This window comes from Capra hircus, chromosome 18 (assembly GCF_001704415.2).
Source record: "Capra hircus breed San Clemente chromosome 18, ASM170441v1, whole genome shotgun sequence".
Lineage (NCBI taxonomy): Eukaryota > Metazoa > Chordata > Mammalia > Artiodactyla > Bovidae > Capra > Capra hircus.
This window is the reverse complement of record NC_030825.1, coordinates 20,788,611-20,806,742: the sequence shown is the minus strand read 5'-3', so window position 1 is coordinate 20,806,742 and position 18,132 is coordinate 20,788,611. Positions and strand designations below refer to the sequence as shown.

At 46.8% G+C, this 18,132-nt stretch overlaps 1 protein-coding gene across 1 annotated transcript in view; it reads right to left on the bottom strand.

The window, feature by feature from the left end:
* ABCC12 (ATP binding cassette subfamily C member 12) overlaps positions 1,346-18,132 on the bottom strand; it is a 60,659-nt gene continuing 43,872 nt past the window's right edge. Inside the window, 9 exon segments of the mRNA XM_018063266.1 lie at positions 1,346-1,457; positions 1,560-1,724; positions 4,175-4,288; positions 5,227-5,305; positions 6,557-6,716; positions 7,171-7,360; positions 8,998-9,087; positions 13,017-13,173; positions 16,622-16,759. Of these exon segments, the coding sequence (XP_017918755.1) occupies positions 1,365-1,457; positions 1,560-1,724; positions 4,175-4,288; positions 5,227-5,305; positions 6,557-6,716; positions 7,171-7,360; positions 8,998-9,087; positions 13,017-13,173; positions 16,622-16,759 (1,186 nt within the window). The 3' untranslated portion in view covers positions 1,346-1,364.

Sequence of the window (18,132 nt, the reverse complement as noted above, 5' to 3'; positions counted from 1 at the left end):
GTTGAAGGCACATCCCACAAGCCTAGCCTTTGAAATGCTAGCCCATAGCTTGTCTGCCCTAAATCTCAGTCTCTCCAGGTTAAACCCTCAACATGCAAATATACCCAAGGAGTAGGGAGATGAGGGGTACCTGCCAGGATGAGTTCCTCATGGTGTCAAGCACTCATGTCACTCATTTTTGACTACTATGTGCCAGGCTTGTCTTCCTCATTGTTTGGAAGGGTAGGGTGAAGTACGGGACCAAGGTTAAGAAGGGTTTGGGGTGCGGAGTTCATGGGCCATGACTGCCCCATGCCACATCTAGCGCTCAGCCTGGGGGCCGGGAGGAGAGTCCAGGAAACCTCACCGAAACACCGCCAGGGACTTCAGTCCTAAGGAAGAAGAAGCAGACAGACTATGGAAAATACTGTAGAAGAACCCTTTGGATTTCTTTTTTTTTTTCCTTATCAACTGTTATTGTGAATTAGCAGCACTCACTCCTGAGCCACTGGGACTATGTCTTTACAGCCTCCGTTGTAGCAAACCTTAAGGCTGGAAAGAAAAGCCTTTTATTTGAGAAACGCTGTGGGGGTTTATTACTGAGTCAATGTTGAAAGCAAAGGGAGTCTGTGAGAGGAAATAGTACAAAGACTAGAATATCTTCAGCAAAATAATTGCAAGGCAACATTTCAGGGTAGTTTAATTTCCTACTGCATTTTAATGACCAATATAGAAGATATAAAAATGTCGTTTACAGACAAACTCCAACATTTTGTTTCCCTGGTTGTTCTAATAGATCAAATGGGACATACAATATGATTTTTTTTTTAAATTTTTTTCACCAAACACTGTAATCAATCTTTCAAGCTACAGATCTGTGTAGTTACCTCTTGTCACACACTCAAAATAGATGTGAATAGGAAGTGGGAAGAAAACTCTTCTTTTCCCTTCTGATAACCAGGCAGGAAACCTTTACAAAGTACATCCTTAGGCATTTTCCCATTCTGTTCGTAACCTTTTTGGAAGTTACAATGTTTTCATTCCCAGGCTCTGAGGTGTACTGATGAGAACACAGGAAGGATGATGAGGGACTTAGGAATTGAGCGTCAGTTTCCTAATCCATGAGCTTCTTCTGCCCCTGCTCATCACTGAGAGCCAGGCCCGAGCCCTCCAGGAGGCATGTGCTGGGCAAAGCAGGGAAGCAACCTCCACCCCGGCTCTTCCTGTGTTCCGGGCTCTGGGACAGGGCAGGGTGGGGTGGGGGGCGGGATGGTGGACCAGATCTAACCCCTGAGATGACAGCCCCTGCCCGCATAGGCGCATCTGACTCGGCTCACACAGCCTCCTCTTCTTCTAAAATCCGCTGATGGCGTCCTTTGGAACTCTTATATTCGGACTTTGTTTTCTGCGGCTAGTAACATCGCAAACGCAGAACCTGGCTTCTCAGCAAGGACTTCAGGCTTATCAAACTCGACTACCTGAAAGGCAGAGAGGAAGAGCTGAAATTGTCAGAAGAAAGCTACCCACCACAGAGCCCAAACCACTGAAACCTCTGGATAGGTGACACCAACTTTCTGTACCTTCCCGTTCTCCAGGACCAGGACACGGTCACAGTTGAGCACTGTGTTGAGCCGGTGGGCAATGGTCAACACAGTGCAGTCTCTGAAGGCGTCTTTGATGGTGTTCTGAACAAGGGTGTCCGTCTTAGAGTCCATGGAGGCAGTGGCTTCATCCAGGAGAATGATCTGTTGAGGAAGGAATGTTGTGAACCTCACACCAAGCCAAAGCTGTACCTAGAGGGAAACTGACAGTCTTACTTAGCTCAATTCATTAAAAAAGAAGAAGAGGAAGGGCTGAAAAGTTAAGGAGCTACGTATCCATCTCAGAAAGTTAGAAAAAAGAGCAAGAGAAAAAAGTCATGTCACACAATCTTTATCTTTCTCAGAGGGAATTGACTTGCTGGAGTAACAAGACTGTGCATTCTTTACTTACCTTTTTATAAATGGTTTATTCTAATCCCACAAACTAGTAGGAAGAAATGCCCCATGATCTTTATCTACCGCGCTTATGAGTCAGCATGAGGCATAATAACAGCACTTGTATTAATTTCCGGTTTCTGCTGTAACAGAGTCACACAAATCAGAGGCTCAACACAGCACAGGCTACCTTACACTTACTTCTGGAGGTCAGAAGTCCTAAAGCCAAGGTCGTGTCGGCACTGCGTTCCTTCTGCAGGCTCAGAAGGAGAGATGTTTTTCTTGCCTTTTTCAGCTTCTAGAGGTTGTCTGCATTCCTTAGCTCGTGACCCCCTCCTGGTATCACTCTAACCTCTACTTCCATCGTCACTTTCTTTCTGACTCTCTTGCCTCTCTCTTACAAAGACTTGTGTAATTACACCGGGCCCACCAAGGTAATCCAGTGTAATCTCCCATCTCAAGATCCTTGACTTAATCACATTTGCAAAACCCTTTTCCCCAGGTAAGGTAACACGTTCACAGATTCTGAGTATCAGGACATGAGCATCTTTGGTGGCGGGGCGGTGGGGGGGCATTATTATGCCTGCCACAGTTGCTGCTGCTGCTGCTGCTAAGTTGCTTCAGTCGTGTCCGACTCTGTGCCACCCCACAGACGGCAGCCCACCAGGCTCCCCTGTCCCTGGGATTCTCCAGGCAAGAACACTGGAGTGGGTTGCCATTTCCTTCTCCAATGCATCAAAGTGAAAAGTGGAAGTGAAGTCGCTCAGTCGTCTCCGACTCTTCGAGACCCCATGGACTGTAGCCCACCAGCCTCCTCCATCTATGGGATTTTCCAGGCAAGAGTACTGGAGTGGGGTGCCATTGCCTTCTCTGGCCTGCCACAGTACTGGTTTGCAAATCAGAGGACTTGATCAGCTCAGCTCTAACTCTGCTTGACTTTGGCTAAATTATATAACTTCCCCAAGCCTCTATTTCATTGTCTGTGAAAGGGGGTTACACCTTATTATGTATGTAAAATGCAAGGACAACCCATCAACCACTCAGCACCGTGTAGGGCCACAGTCAGCAGTGAACGTATATTGGCCCCCTTCCCTGCCATTAGCACGCTGGAGAGCCCATGTGATGGGTTACGCTTTGATTGGGGTTCAGAGGACATGATTTCTTTTTTTTTTTTTTCACTTCAAATAATTGATTTTATTATAAAGTTAAAATTCTACCAAAATATTCTTTAATATAGTAAATAAAAACCATGTCAATTACCATGTCTAAGACTGTTCACCTATACCTATCACAGTTTTGTAGTATATCATAAATACAACTTGATGGTTTAGTCACTTAAGTTGTGTCTGACTCTTGCGACCTCATGGACTGCAGCCCACCAGGCTCCTCTCTCCATGGGATTTCCAAGGCAAGAATACTGGAATGGGTTGCCATTTCCTTCTTCAGAGGATCTTCCGGACTCAGGGATCGAACCCAGGTCTTCTGCATTGTAGGCAGATTCTTTACCACTGAGCCACCAGGGAAGCCCAAATACAACTTAACATTATGGAAAAGACTGAATTTCTTATGGCAGAATTTTCTCTGGATCACTGAATTTAATTGAAAGATTGTAACAAACTTACACTTAAAGACACAGAATATACTTAAACAATTATCTACCTAATGTTTAAATACCTTCTTAAGAGTGGACAAAATAGGCAACCGCTTATTTGTTTTCATGGTATTTTTAAAAGTCTGGTTGATTAGAGAATGGGATTTCTAAAGCAGCAGCAATCCTTTCCTTGAAATCAGTAAGCAAAGATGACTAAGTCACTAAGAAAAATGAGTATAATTGTATAGTCCTCATAGACTGGCATACTGAAGCCCTTTTTCAGTATCCTGAGTACTGTTTATCAGGCCTCAGAACTGTTCAGGGACAAAGGAGAAATGTTGAGAGGCTGATTTCTCAAACCCAAACCACTTAGGAGGACAGAAAGAATACCTAAGCAAGCCCTCCTGGGGAAAGGCCCAGGGGAGGCAGGTGCTATTGCTGTAAATAGCTGTTATTTTTCAATTTTTACCCTTCACAACTTTGTCTTGAGAAAAGCGATCGGTTTTTAAATGGACCAATTCCTCTCTCTTTGCTGAAAGATGAACACGTGGCTCTATCCCCTGGATTGAGCGGCGCTGCAGGGAATATCAAAAATTTGACCGATCCATTTCTCATGCTGCTTCCTTACTTTTGAATCACGGAGAAGCGCTCGGGCCATACAGAGCAGCTGACGTTCCCCTACTGAGAAGTTTTCTCCATTTTCTGTGACTTCTGCCTGCAGTTTTTCCGGGAGTTTCATTATCTATGAAACACAGAGAATGCCATATCTGTACTGACGATCTATAACATTGTCCTGCATCCGCTACACCGATGGCCCCCTTCTCTTGCATTTATCAGCTGGCTTTATTTTACTGCAGAAAAGAAAGCTCAAAACAACAATCATTTCAATATTGCGAACAGGCACCAGGGAGAGACCAAGGAGTAGGCAGACATTAATAATTTAAAATCACAGTGTGATTCACAGAACCCCGTAGACACCTTGCCAAAGCAGTACAAGTGATGCACAGACGGCTCCAGAGAAACGCAGACAACTGTAAACGGCTTTCAGCGTCCCTGTTTCCACGGATAAAATAGAGACGGGATGGGTGTTTTCTGGTCATCAAGGAAAGGTAAGACAGGGTCTGATTTATTTAGCATTTTAAGTCAAAGTGGCTTTGCGAGATGCTCACCTTGGTCCCAAGTCCTGTGGGGGAAATTCCCTCTGGGCTGCAGAGGTGCCCACGCTCACCTGCTGACCCAGCTTCAGCTCATACAGGACAGGGGCACGTCTCACAGATGGTTCATTCCATACCACACCCCTCACCTTCCCAGAGCTTATCTGTTTCCATAAGCAAATGCGGCTACTGGCACTTCCTCTGCTCTGGAGTCAGATGGCCTTCAGTTCAAGTCTCCATTCTGCCACTCATACCTTACTTCCCTGAGTCTTAACTGCCGCATCTCTAAAAGCGAGGGTAGGAGTACCAACCTCAGAGGGTTGTAATCAGGACCAACTGAGATACTGCAGGTAGAGCTCTTGACTCTATTTAGGCCATTGAACTGGCCTAATGAATAGTCTATTGCAACTTTTAACTAGGAGTGATGTGGTGCCAGCAAACATCTAGCCAAATGTAAACCCGGACCAGGTACTTGGGGCACTGGGGCTAGGAAATGGACACATCCCGGACAGCCCCAGTGACCTACTGTGTCTCTCATGAACGTTCTCTCCAGAACCTGCCAGAGCATCTCATCACTGTGACTCTCAAATGGGTCCAAGTTGTACCTGCAGTGAAGGAAAGGAGAAGAAGCTGAATTTCTGAGGATGAGCGGATGGAAGAGCATATTTTCCACAGCACGAGGGAAAGAGCAGAGGTGGTAAGTGATGATGCCGCGGCAACAAGGGCAGTGCTTAGCCTGGGACAGTGGTCCATGGAATACAAACCTCAGGCCAAGAGACCGCAGACCCATGACTCTCGGATGGAGCAGAGACCACACCAAGGTGGGCAGACCACCGCCAAGCGAGGCACCAAGGAAACACATTCGGTCCTCTCGGTGGCTGTGTGCAGAACAGCAGGTCTGACCTCGTGCAAAGTCTTGGCAGTGTGGGAGGGAGCAAGCGATTCCATTTGCTGGTGCATTCACTCTGCCTTGAGAGGCAAAGCTTTGTCAGCAGCTTCAGGGCCTCGCAGAGGGTGAGCATCTCATGTGCAGGGTGTGAGTCTGGTGTTTCAAGACACGGAATGTCCTTCTTTTCACACAACTCTCAATACAGCCCCCTACTTCAGCTGGAACTCAGTCAGGGAAAGGTCCCTCTTGTTAGAGGGGCAGCCGCTGCACTGGGCTAAGTGAGAAACTGTGCTTTTCCCCTTGCGCCTTGCCAACAGATCCTGAACCCTGTAGAGGTTGCAATGGCCCTACTTTTCTTGTACTTGAGCAACTTCTGTTCACTTCTCTCTCTCTTTTAATATTTATTTGTTCATTTGGCTGTGTCAGGACTTCTCTCTAGTTGTGGCTCACAGGCCCCAGAGCAAGTGGGCTTAGTTGCTCTGCAGTGTGCGGGATCTTAGTTCCCCAACCGGGGATGTAACCTAAGTCCCCTGCATTGCAAGACAGAATCTTAACTGCTGGACCACCAGGTGAGTGCCTCTGTTCACTTCTTAGTGGGAATAAATTGACGTGCTTCCAAAGGATGGCTACATATGTAGAATAACCATTTATTGTATTGTGCAAACTGGGGTAATTTAGGGAGTGGCCATGGCTAAACCTGATAGGATGCTGGACAGGCATCCCAGAGTCAACCGGGATGTCTGCTCACCCTGCACATAGCATCTTGCTTATTTGCAGTGCAGTTTATAAAACACAGGTTTCAGGGCCTTGGTCCTCAGCTCCCCCAGTGCTTGTGAACATCTCAGGACATGACTTCCCTCAGATAGAACAACCCCAGGCCAGCCACTATGTGACAACTTCTCAAAGCTCTTGTTACTCTGATTTCACTATCCAAAAATAGGGTTGCACAGCAATCAAAATCAGCTACCTTACTGTACCTACAAACAGGACAGGATCCTGGGGGATCACAGTCAACTTGGTTCTGAGGTCTTCCAAATCAACAGTGCAGATATCCACGCCATCAATGAGGATCGTGCCACCAGCGGGCTCCACCAGACGAAACAAGGCCATTCCTAAGGATGACTTGCCTGGGACAATAAATGAGGAAGCAGCAAATATCACATAAGTTTGCATTGCATCATATCTGAGTAGCTGTCTAATCAAGTGAATTTTTAATGCAATGAAAATGGCTCTGTGCGGACGAGTGTATAGACAGAAGTCCCACTCTGCAGGGGTGATTGGCTGCTCTAACACTATTACCCTGCCCATCCCTGCAGGGCTGTTAGCGCGTGACTCATCCTCTGGGCCTTGTCTCACCAGAATGATTCTCACTTAATTAATTCAAAAACTGATGTGTGTTTACTTCCAACTGCATACACACCCATTCAACCTGAAATCCCAATTTACAATAAAGACATTTCAGGAAAACAACAGCCAATCCGCCACACACACACATCACCCTCTGGTGTGATATAACTAGCACACCCAGTGGAAATGCAAATAAAACAGCCTGCAAAAGACACAATCAGAGCTTGTCCTCACCAGAACCTGTTCTTCCAACGATCCCAACTGTCTGCCCACTTTGGATGTTCAAGTTCAGCCCGTTGAGAACAAGGGGAGAATCGTCTCTGTATCTCATCTGATAGTCTCTGAATGTTATCTCCCCGTGGCTGGGCCAGTCGTGGGGACAGGGCCCCACCTTGAGGCGGTGAGTACATTCGGGAACACAGGTCTGAAAAGCAGAATAACAAATGGCAGGTTAATAGTCATTTGCTTTTCCATTCATTTCACTCAGTCATTCACGTAGTCATTCACACAGTTCTAGGTACTGGTATTCATGATGGTGAACTAGATCAATAAGGATCCTGCAGAAACTCACACTGCAAGGGGAATTCAGATAAGAAAACAAGAAAAGAAGTGAGAAATAAGACAATTAAACAGACTGTTGCTGGAGAATACAGAGTATGTGTGGTCAAAGGGGTAGAAGTGAAAGGAACAGTGTTGAGGAAGGCATCTGTGAGGATGTGACCTTCAAGCCGAGACCTGGAGTGCTGAGACAATGCCAACTGTGAGAAGATTCATCCCAGACAGAGAGCTGCTAGTGCAAAGGCCCTGAGGCCAGAACAATCTTGAGGACTTTGAGAAATAGAAAGAGAAGTTGTACGGCCAGGGCTTAGTGAATAGAGGGATGCATAAATATAAGGAGCAGGGCATACTGGTCCTTGTGAGCCTCCGCACGTGTCAGCATTGTGAGCAATCCAGACCAAGCCTTGAGAGATTTGCAGAATTCAGCCAGACGCAGTTTCATTATCTGCAAGACTCACTGTGGTGTTAGAAGTAGGAAGCACAGCATGTCAAGTTCAGAGTTACAGGGAAAAGGAATTAAAGTTTCCTAAGAGCCCAAGAAATGCAAAGTCTAATTAAGCAGTGAAGCAACGTGACTGCATTACAAGACTAACCCCTCCTCTGAATTATAAAGTCCCTGTTAACCAGGGAGAAATAAGGCTCCCATGATCCCCATTAGGGTGGCTGACCAGCTCAAATTGCTGGACGATAGGCAACCACAATTAGCTGAGAAAATAATAGTATTCCTAGACAGTGAGTATTTTTAACCCCTAGAAGATTTAGAATTAGTAATAATAGTATTTAAGAGAAGCAAAATTATAATGGTAATATTTTTAGTTTATGAACTCTGCATACTTGGTGTTTTAACTATTCATAATGTTAATAACATTCAGACTGTGATTCTAAGTTAAAATGTATAATTGAATAACTTATCTTAACATGGTTTTAGGTTTTAAAACTTACTGTTTATATACTGCATTGGGATTGTTAGGAGAACTTAAAGCTCTCCATATTTATAAGTTTAATTTATTAGATTTATATAACCTCAGGAAGGTTTGTTTGTTGAATCAGATTATCGAGGTACTTAAAAAGGAAACAGAATGCATTAAATTTTAAAATGCAGTTTAAAATGTTTTAAAGTGTTTAATTAAGTTTGCAAATGGGGCCAAATGCTGTTCAAAGGCCCTTAAAAGTGATTGCTTGAATTGGCGAGACTGCTTTTCAAAGAACAGCAAGATTTGTAAGGGGAACAGAAAAAGCTTTTAAAGAAGAGTTAGACTATTTTTTTTTTTTTTACTTTAGTCAGTCAAATATTAATTTTTAGAAACTAAAGTAAGCCACTGAATTCTCTTTTCTGGGTACAGAACGCCCTTGAGGAAATATTTTTAAAAAGAACCTCTCCCTCAGCATTAAGGACTTCAGACTATATAAATACAGATTTTAAGAAAATCCACGCGGGAAAAGGAGCAAATGCCTGAGTTCTGCCAGAGTTAACTGGCTGCTCCTCTGGCCCCAATTTCTTACCGAAATGTACTCCCTGAGCAGCTCCACGGAGGTGAACTTGGCCTGGGTCTCGGTCCCCGTTCGCACGCACACTTGGAGCAGCCCGCTTAGCTATGGAGGGGGAACAAGCGACCGCAGTCAGAGCCCTTTCCACCTTCAGGGGCAGCTGTGAATCACCCTCCGGCCTCACTCAGGACTACACAAAAATAGGCCTCCACTCCCAGCCAAGGGTCCAGATGTAAAGACACTCCTGTTGGGCTGTTTTGCCTTAAACACTTCCTTTGTATGTAGAAACAAATGGTAATTACATCCTCCCTGGCATGCCAGATGGTCAGAGTCAACCCACCACAGCGTCGCTCCGGCACAGATCTCTTGGTTGGAGCGGCGGGGAATTCCTGTAAGCAGAGATTCTCCAGGGCGCCTCTGCACTGCTGGGTGCCCACCCCTTAAAGCCACTTTGTGGGCTCCTGCACCTCTGTGCCCTCCCCGATTACCCCGCCTGCAGCCGGAAAGCCCTAGTCACCACAGATGGCAGAAGAGGAAGAAAACCATGAAGCCCATCAGCCTGCTTGAGACATGAGAGAATCTAGCCTTAGACCTTGGCCTGCTAAGGACACCCGCCTTAGGGCAGGATCCCCCAGAAGCCAACCCTGAGATTCGAGGGCAGGAGTGTACTGGGCAGGTTGGATGGTGGTTCCCCCACAGGTATGCCCTACCCAAATCCCTGGTCCTTCAGCCTGAAGCTCTCCTCCCTCCGTCTTCCCTTGGCTCCTTTGTCAAGTTCAGATATCAGCCTGCAAGTCACCTCCTGGCAGAGACCCTCCTTGACTCTATGGGCTCTCTTGCAGCTTCCCCACTGACAGCCAGTTACCCTGCTTCATTATCTTCATAACAGTTCAACACTTTCTGAAGTCTTATTTATTTACTTGCACATTCATTTATCCCATCCCACTAGAATGTAGGCTCATGAGTGCACGGACTTGCCCAGCTTGTTCACAGCTGAACCCACAGCAGCCGGCATGGCTCCAGCTCCTGGCAGACGCTCAATGGACATCTGGTGAGTGAGTGAATGAACTCTGCTCTTGAGAAAGGCACATACATTTTTGTTGTTGTTGTTGTTGTTAAATTTAAGGGTATCAGCGAATGAACTTACTTACAACAGAAAGAGACGAACTTATGGTTGCCGAGGGAGAAGGAAGTGGGGAAGGGATAGTTGGAGAGCTGGAATGGACATGTACATACTGCTATATTCAAAATGGACAATCAACAAGGATCCACTGCATAGCACATGGAACTCTGCTCAATGTTATGTGGCAACCTGGATGGGAGGTGAGTTTGGGGAAGAATGGATGTACGCACATACATGCCTAAGTCCCTTCGCTGTTCACCTGTAAAGATCTCAACATTATAAACTGTTGATACTCCAATACAAAATAAAACGTTTAAAAAAAATTCAAGGGTATCAGCTCTTCAAGGCCCCAGGCAGCCCTCCACAGGGTTAGAATCCCCTTGTCAGCACAGTGCTGGCCCCAGGAAGTGTTTGTTCTCTCCATGATGTTATGTGATATTACTTTGCACTTGCTTTCTGCTCTGTGGGACATCACAACAAATTCTCATCCATCTAGGATTTGCCTCTGTTCTCAAGGGAAGCTCTGTCAGCTGGATTTTCTGTATTCTCCAAAGGGGGCTAATGTTCAAGAAAGCCAGTTGCAAGAAACATATCCCTTAGATCTTGATGTGGGCAAGTTCTCCAGCCTTACAGGCATGTTTGAAAACAGTCTCACAGAAAGCTGGTGATATCTCCCAAGAGCGTGACCTCAGTTGAGGAAAGCTGAAACAATACAGGAATCTAGTTGACATCATCTGTTTAATACTTTACTAGGCAACAGCAAATAAGATCAGCCATCAATGAGGGAAACTGCCTACCCAAGGGAAATCCATTTTCCTCGCTTAACATAGAGTCCTGAGCATATATTTTTGTTCCTCCTCTTTTCGAAACTATCATTAAAATGATGGTAGAGAGACTTCAAAAAGGAATGGACCATGAACAGCAAGGGGCTAGGGAAGAGGTGTTGAATGAGAGTTACAAGTTTCTGGAAGATGGAAAGAGGATGAAAGCCTTTTGATAGGATTGAGGCTGAGTGTGCTGCAGGGGTTTCCAGAGTGTTCTATGTAGCAGAACTCAGAGAGGCTCCAGGTATGAGGGGCCCTCAAAGACTGACTGAGAGATGGTGCCTTGACAAAACTTCTGTTGGGCCCATTTCTTCCCCTTCCTCATCTTCCTCCCAGCTGGACACTACGCCTAGGCCAACACATACACACACACACAGAGGCTTCTTTAAAGAAATTGAATAAATTATTTTGGGCTAAATGGGGCTCCTAGATAAAGCCCCTTTAAATCTAGCTTTTGTGTGCCTAGAGGCCTGCTCCCTGGCTGCCTTCCTGAAGTGAAGCAGCCTGTGGACAAGTCCAACCCACCCATCCACAGTCGTAAAACCTCCCATCAGGAGAGACCTAGTGAAGCATACATGAAGACAGAGGAAACCCTGAAAACCCAACATAGATCCTCACACTCAAACACAAAAGGATGAAGGGACATATGATCAAAACCAATGCAGGGAAGAGCACGAACCAGACAACAAACAGAACCGGATAAACAAACAAAGCGCCTGACCCTGGAAAACAGCAGCTATCAGTCGAAGAAGAGAGGAGACTTTAAGGAAGGCAGAGTTTAGAGTTTAATCTGATTAATATCCTCAGAGAGCTATAAAACACATATTTAAAGATGATTCTTTTAAAAACTCAGAGGCTAAGACAGAGTATGTGAAAATTAAGTATGCAAAGAATGGCTGAATGACAAAGCAAAGGCAAATTCCCAGAATACAAATAAAAAGACAAGAACAGGGAGACTTTGAGATGAAACAAAGGAAACACAGAGCACTGATGCAAGAAATCCAATATTCAAGCAATGCGTGAGTCACAGGAAGAGGAAACAAGGGAGAGGAGACAAAGACAGTATCAACAGGGGGAAGAAGAGTCAGGAGGAAAAGGAGGAATTTCTCCGCTTGCAGAGAGACTTGACTTTACTCTCTTCCCAGCCTGAACAGAATCAATGGAAACAGACCACCACTCGGATTCGTCGTCCTAGAATGTCAGAGCGCTGGGGATTAGAACTGCATAGGAACAGCTTCCAAAGAGAGAAACGTGAAGCATGTAGCCCGTGTCTACTCTATGCAAACTCAGATGGGTATCAGACCCAGATGGCCTGGGTTCAGATCCTGGCTCTCACACATGCAGGTGTGCGATCCTGGCAAGTCTTTCTGGGCCTCGGTCTCCTCACCTGTAAAATGGGGATTATGGCACGCCTACCTCATGGGTTATTGTGAAGATAAATGAGTTAATTTATGTAAAGGATTTAAAACAGTGCCGAAAATAGCGTGTGTTTCCCTATTATCATTATCATTCCTTATTACTATTATTTCCGTATTGTTATTTTTCAAAAGAAAAACACCAAAGCAACTCAAAAGAGAAGTCAGTAATTATTTGTCATGGACATCGTGGCTGCCTCTCCAGTATTCCCTTCCCTCTTCCCACTGTGGGGCAGCTGTGTGACTTGGGGCAGGATGGAGTGTGACTCCCTCCCTTGGCCTAAGCCAATCATCTCAATCCCATCAGTTCACGAATTATCAATAGTTCTGGGATGCCTAAATTAATCCAGTAAAAGTAAAGCAAGGGCTTTTGTTCAGTGGCTGGAGCAGGAAAGACTCTCCTCCTGCTTTCTTCCTGCTAGACCCCCTAGAGGCTGCCAGCCACCATTGTACAACCATGAAGGAAGTCATCATAGGAGGATAAAGCCAGGGGCCATGATCCAGCTGTGCCTGAAGCCCATACAGCTGCCAGACCTTTTAACTGTGTGAGCTGCTGCGAGCCTTCTTTATTATCTAAGCCCATCTGAGTTAGGTTTTCTGTTATGTCCACCCTGCCTGATACACTCTATGCCAGAGCCTCCAGGCCAAGCCCAGCTGTACACTAGGTGTTACCTGGATGATGTAAGATAATGACAAGCCTTTGGAAGAAGCACTGATTGAGGAGAAACTCAGGGTCACCAACAAGGCCACAATGAAGGTGACAATGTTCATGAGGACATCCATTCTTAGAGCAAACCACCTGAGAGCGCAGTTAAAGTACAGCAGATGGCTGCAGTTTTCATCATTCAGCATCTTGAACCTAACATTAAGAGATGAGACAAGACAGGAGGTCAGGTTGTGCTTCCATAGACTTAGGGTTAGGGCTACCAGAGAAATAGGGCAAGAGGAACTTTTAATCAAAGGCCAACACATTAGTACGTAGGAATCTCTTACAAAAATGAGCATAGATCCAGACTCTAAAATCTGCCACCATAAGCATCTTTGATTTGCATGTATTTTGAGAAATCCCAGGTGGCAACAGAGTATGGTGCTGAGTGGGCTCTTTCTGTTTTTCCCAGAACTGGCAGCTGGAACCCATAGCTGAGAACAAAAGGGGCTGAGAACCTCATGTTCAACCTTCAAAGGACCCTTGTCTTCAGGGTAGCCATCCCCCAAAGGCCCAGTAGAAACGACTGTTAACCCCTTTGATCTATAAAGGGGGTGGGGGGAGGTAGAGGGAATCTCAGTGTTTGTGATGGTAGGGAAAGGAAGAGAGAGTGCTGGACTGATTCTCATCCCCAGTTCAGGGAAAGAAGATTCGAAGCAATTGCTTATAAAGCTGGAGGGAAAAAGAGTAAGCTGACATCCTGCACCCCTGCTGCGCGTCTCCTGGGCCAAAGAGGAGAGGGGGCACCGGGCAGAGCCACAGAGCAATGACACGGCCAGGGGATGGGGAAGACCCATCCCCGGAGCTGCTCATTCCCCAGATGTATGGAAGATGGTCCTGCCCGTTCCTGCAGTACCTAGAGTCGGGGTTCAGAGGGAAGATGGCATGTGGGGCTGCAATCTTGATGCCACACTGATTGCCATGAAGCAAGAGGCCCCGCATCAAAGGAAAGCAGTGAGGCTGCCAGGCGGAGCTCACAGAAGAACAAAGCAGAGCCCATGGGCAGTGTCCAGCAGAGTGGCTGGGGACCTGGGTCCTGGCGGGGGCTCTCCCCTGCCACGCCACATCTGCATGAGGAGCTGGCTCAGCAGAAATGGGCAGCAGAAATAGACAGTGGTCACCTGAGAGTGTGTCCCTCCCCTACTCCCCCACTTCATCTCCTTGCACCAGCCTCAGATAACCAGGCTCAGAGAAAAGGGAGGGGGCGTTTAATCCAACAGACCAGGTGCTTCCTAACAGCTACCCTGCCCCCTTGCCCGAGACATATGGCAACACAGCATGATGGCTCCAATTCTCTGAGCAGATGCCCAGGGGGCGGGGGTGTGTGTGCTATGACTTGTGTACATTTAAGAGTGTAATTTTAACTTAACTGAGCTAAACAGACCAGAAGGGACATCAATCACAATTGCCACTAAAGGCTCCCCTGACCTCCTGGGAAAGGGGCTTCTTCAGAACAACTGGTAAAAGAAATTATTGGTAAAACTGAAAACCATTCGTTGTTTAAACCCCTAAGAGCTGAGATTCCTCCACTGGCACAGTCATGACATCCTCAGGCACTGCTGCTCCATCCTGTTCTAAACCTCCACCAAGGATTCTGGCCTGAAACACCTCTCAGCACCCAGGCTGGCCCTGTTTCCACTCTAACTTACTTTCCTCAGTTAAAATATTCTTCCAAACACCATGATGTTTTTTACCATATCGCTGTAAAGCCTACAAATTCAACTGACAGCTTGAGTGACTTAGGAGTCATCTGTGGTCTCCTCTGCGTGCTTGGTTAGGTTGTGCAGAAACAGAACCACTGGCTGGGGTCAAATTGGAATTTGACCTCAAACCTTTTTTTCGTGCTGCAGCGTTTTTGTCTGGCTGCAAAAGCAACTCAGGTCAGAAGCCCAAGCCCTCTGGAAAGTCCATGACTGGAAAGAATGGATAAAGACGGCAGAGCCCATCAACACTGTGGGGGCTCAGCTCGCCTATAGGATCGTTCCGGAAACCTTGGAGGACAATCTGCTGGAAGACAAGGCTTGACTCTGTTGCTTGTTGAGAGGTGATGAATGGCCCACGACCAAGACACTGGAAGGGGGGTTGCAGGGCCCTTGACAGACGATGTTCAGGTCAAACCAGTAACAAGGCTAGCTGCTGACTGAAGTGAAGACAGGCTGGAGTGCCAGGTCTACACTGAGGTTGTGGGTGGCAGGGAGAAAGAGATGCAACCTTTGAAGTGTACATTAAGCTTTTAAGAAAGGAAAGGATGGGGGTGGAATAAGAACATCCGTGTGGCAGAGACACTATGCTGCTGCTGCTGAGTCACTTCAGTCATGTCCAACTCTGTGCGACCCCATAGACGGCAGCCCACCAGGCTCCCCCATCCCTGGGATTCTCCAGGCAAGAACACTGGAGTGGGTTGCCATTTCATTCTCCAGTGCGTGAAAGTGAAAAGTGAAAGCGAAGCCGCTCAGTTGTGTCCTATAGATTCACCAAATTCCATTTTTACAGCTGGACTACATTTCCCAGCCTCCTTTGCAGTTAGCCGCACCCAGGTAACTGAAATCCGGCCAGTGAATGTACACAAATGATAAGCACCTTCACTGGGGTCCTCCACTCACATCTCTGCTCTTACCTTCCAATTAGACCAGAGGAGCTGTGAGATGGAGAGACCGTGTGCCTGGGTACGGAGCAGAATCGCCGACCCCTGCCCCACAGACCTTTGTTCACTTACGACTTGAGGAAGAATAAGCATGTGTTAGGTTAGCCCCTAAAATTTGGAGCTGTTTGTTACCACAGTGAGCCTACTGTGACTGATACCACAGTGATAACATGTGATTATATGGTGTTTTAGAAGTTTGGAGCTGGAGGACTCCAGAGAAATTTATTAACCTAGTCCTGGCATCTATCTTAAAAAGAAGAAAACTGGTCCATCTATTAAATGAGATGTAATGTGGCCTTTTGGACTTGCCTGGTGGCTCAGCTGGTAAAGAATCCGCCTGCAATGTGGGAGACCTGAGTTCGATCCCCGGGTTGGGAAGATCCCCTGGAGAAGGGAAAGGCTACCCACTCCAGAATTCTGGCCTGGAGAATTCCATGGACTGTATAGTCCACAGGGTCGCAAAGAGTCGGACACGACTGAGCGACTTTCACTTTCAGAATGACCTTTACAAGGAATATGTAATAACATGAAAAAACTGCTTTTAAAAAATAAAACAAGACTAAAATGCTTCAGAAATAGAAAACCAGAAAAGATTGGAAGTAAATACACAAAAATATTACTAGGATTTGGGTTGCAGGCCTATGGGTGATTTTTGTTGTCGTTGTTTTCTCCTATTTTCCTGAACTGAAAACATTCTACTTTTAGAGAGGAAAAACAAAACACATACAGCGCCATGGTAAGCTTGTCATTGGATGAACTCGAGTCTTTGGGGGCCTCGGACACTGGGGAAAAAGGCTTAGTGCATAAGGGGCTCCCCCTCCATTCTACCCGCTCTCCATCCGACCAGTCCCCATCCCTCAGACTTCCCTCCTCAGAGCCGGCCCAGCGGGGAGCAGAAGCCCGGGGGCAGCACAGCCCAGGACTCACTTGCTAACGCAGTCTTCCCTCCTGTTGTAGGCGTGGATGGTTCCCAGGCCCTGCATGGACGAGGTGATGTGGGAGAACAAGGGGGACCGGCTGATGTTCTCCACCTTCTTGAGCTCCTGGATTCCTCTGTGGAAGACGCTGCAGGGAGACCACGAGAGCCCCAGATAGGGTTTCCCAGGGCTCCCCTTGGCTCACTCAAACCCAACTGGGCGCTCAAGACAAATGCAAGATGGCCGGTGCCACTGAACAAGGGAGGAGGGGCTGGCCCACCGTTCTCCCCCGGGAGCAGCCATCCCTGTGTGTCAGGGAGGGAGGGAGGGTCTCAGAAAGTCGAGCCACTCCTTTCTGTGTTCTCAGTTCTGAAGGCTTCCTGTAGCATGAGGGTCTCACTGCACGCGCTATGACTCTAGTCTTTTCAAAGACTAGAGATTTTCACACACTGCAACTCCTAAATACAAGCCAGCCACTTTGGGGTGCCCAGCCAAACAAAAAGGGCTTCCCCGACGGCTCAGTGGGTAAAAAATTCGCTTGCAATGCAGGAGACACAAGAGACGAGATTCCTGAGTGGGGAAGATCCCCTGGAGAAGGGCGTGGCAACCCACTCCAGTATTCTCGTCTGGGAAATCCACTGGACTGAGGAGCCTGGCCGGCTACAGTCCAAAGGGTCGCAAAGAGTCGGACACACCTGAGTGACTATATACACAACCAAATAAAAAGGGATCTCTTCCAATTCTGGAGGAAAATCTGAATCTGGCATATCAACTGCCAGCGTGTGGTCTTCTAAAGGCAGTTTCAAAGGTAATTTTGAGCCATATACGAACATCATCTTCTTAGGAACTGACTTTAAAACCAGACTCTCCACAGTATGTAACTCCCCCTGGGCCCCAGTCAGTGAGAGATCACTGCCCTCAGCACGCACAGTGGCAGCTGACCCATGACAATGAGTCTGACCCAGGGCAGAGGAAGCGAAACCTCATTTGTTCAGAGCTCAAGTGAGCTGGTTAGAAACATCGAACAATTCAGTCTGGATCAGCCTGATCTGGCCTGTCTTACAGCAAATAAGAATGCAGTGCAGAGAAGAACCTTTTGCAAAGTAAATAAAAAACACAGAGAGGAGAACAGACAGGAGCGACGGTCAGACAAACACGTGGATTGTAAAAACTAACACTAGCCCAGGGAATCACTTTTCTTAATAAGACGCGGCACCCACGACGTGGGGGATTCTCCAGTGGCTCAGTGGTAAAGAACCTGCCTGCCAATGTAGATGTGGGAGACACGGGTTTGATCCCTGGGTAGGGAAGATCCCCTGGAGGAGGAAATGGCAATCCACTCCAGTATTCTTGCCTGGAAAATCCCATGGACTGAGGAGCCCGGCAGGCTACAGTCCACGGGGTCACAGAGTCTGACGCTGAGCGACTGAGCAGGCACGCACCTTTTATATTTGTAAAAAAGACCTGCAGATATCATTTTTATTAGATCATCACAATAAACCCTTGAGGCCAGACACGGAG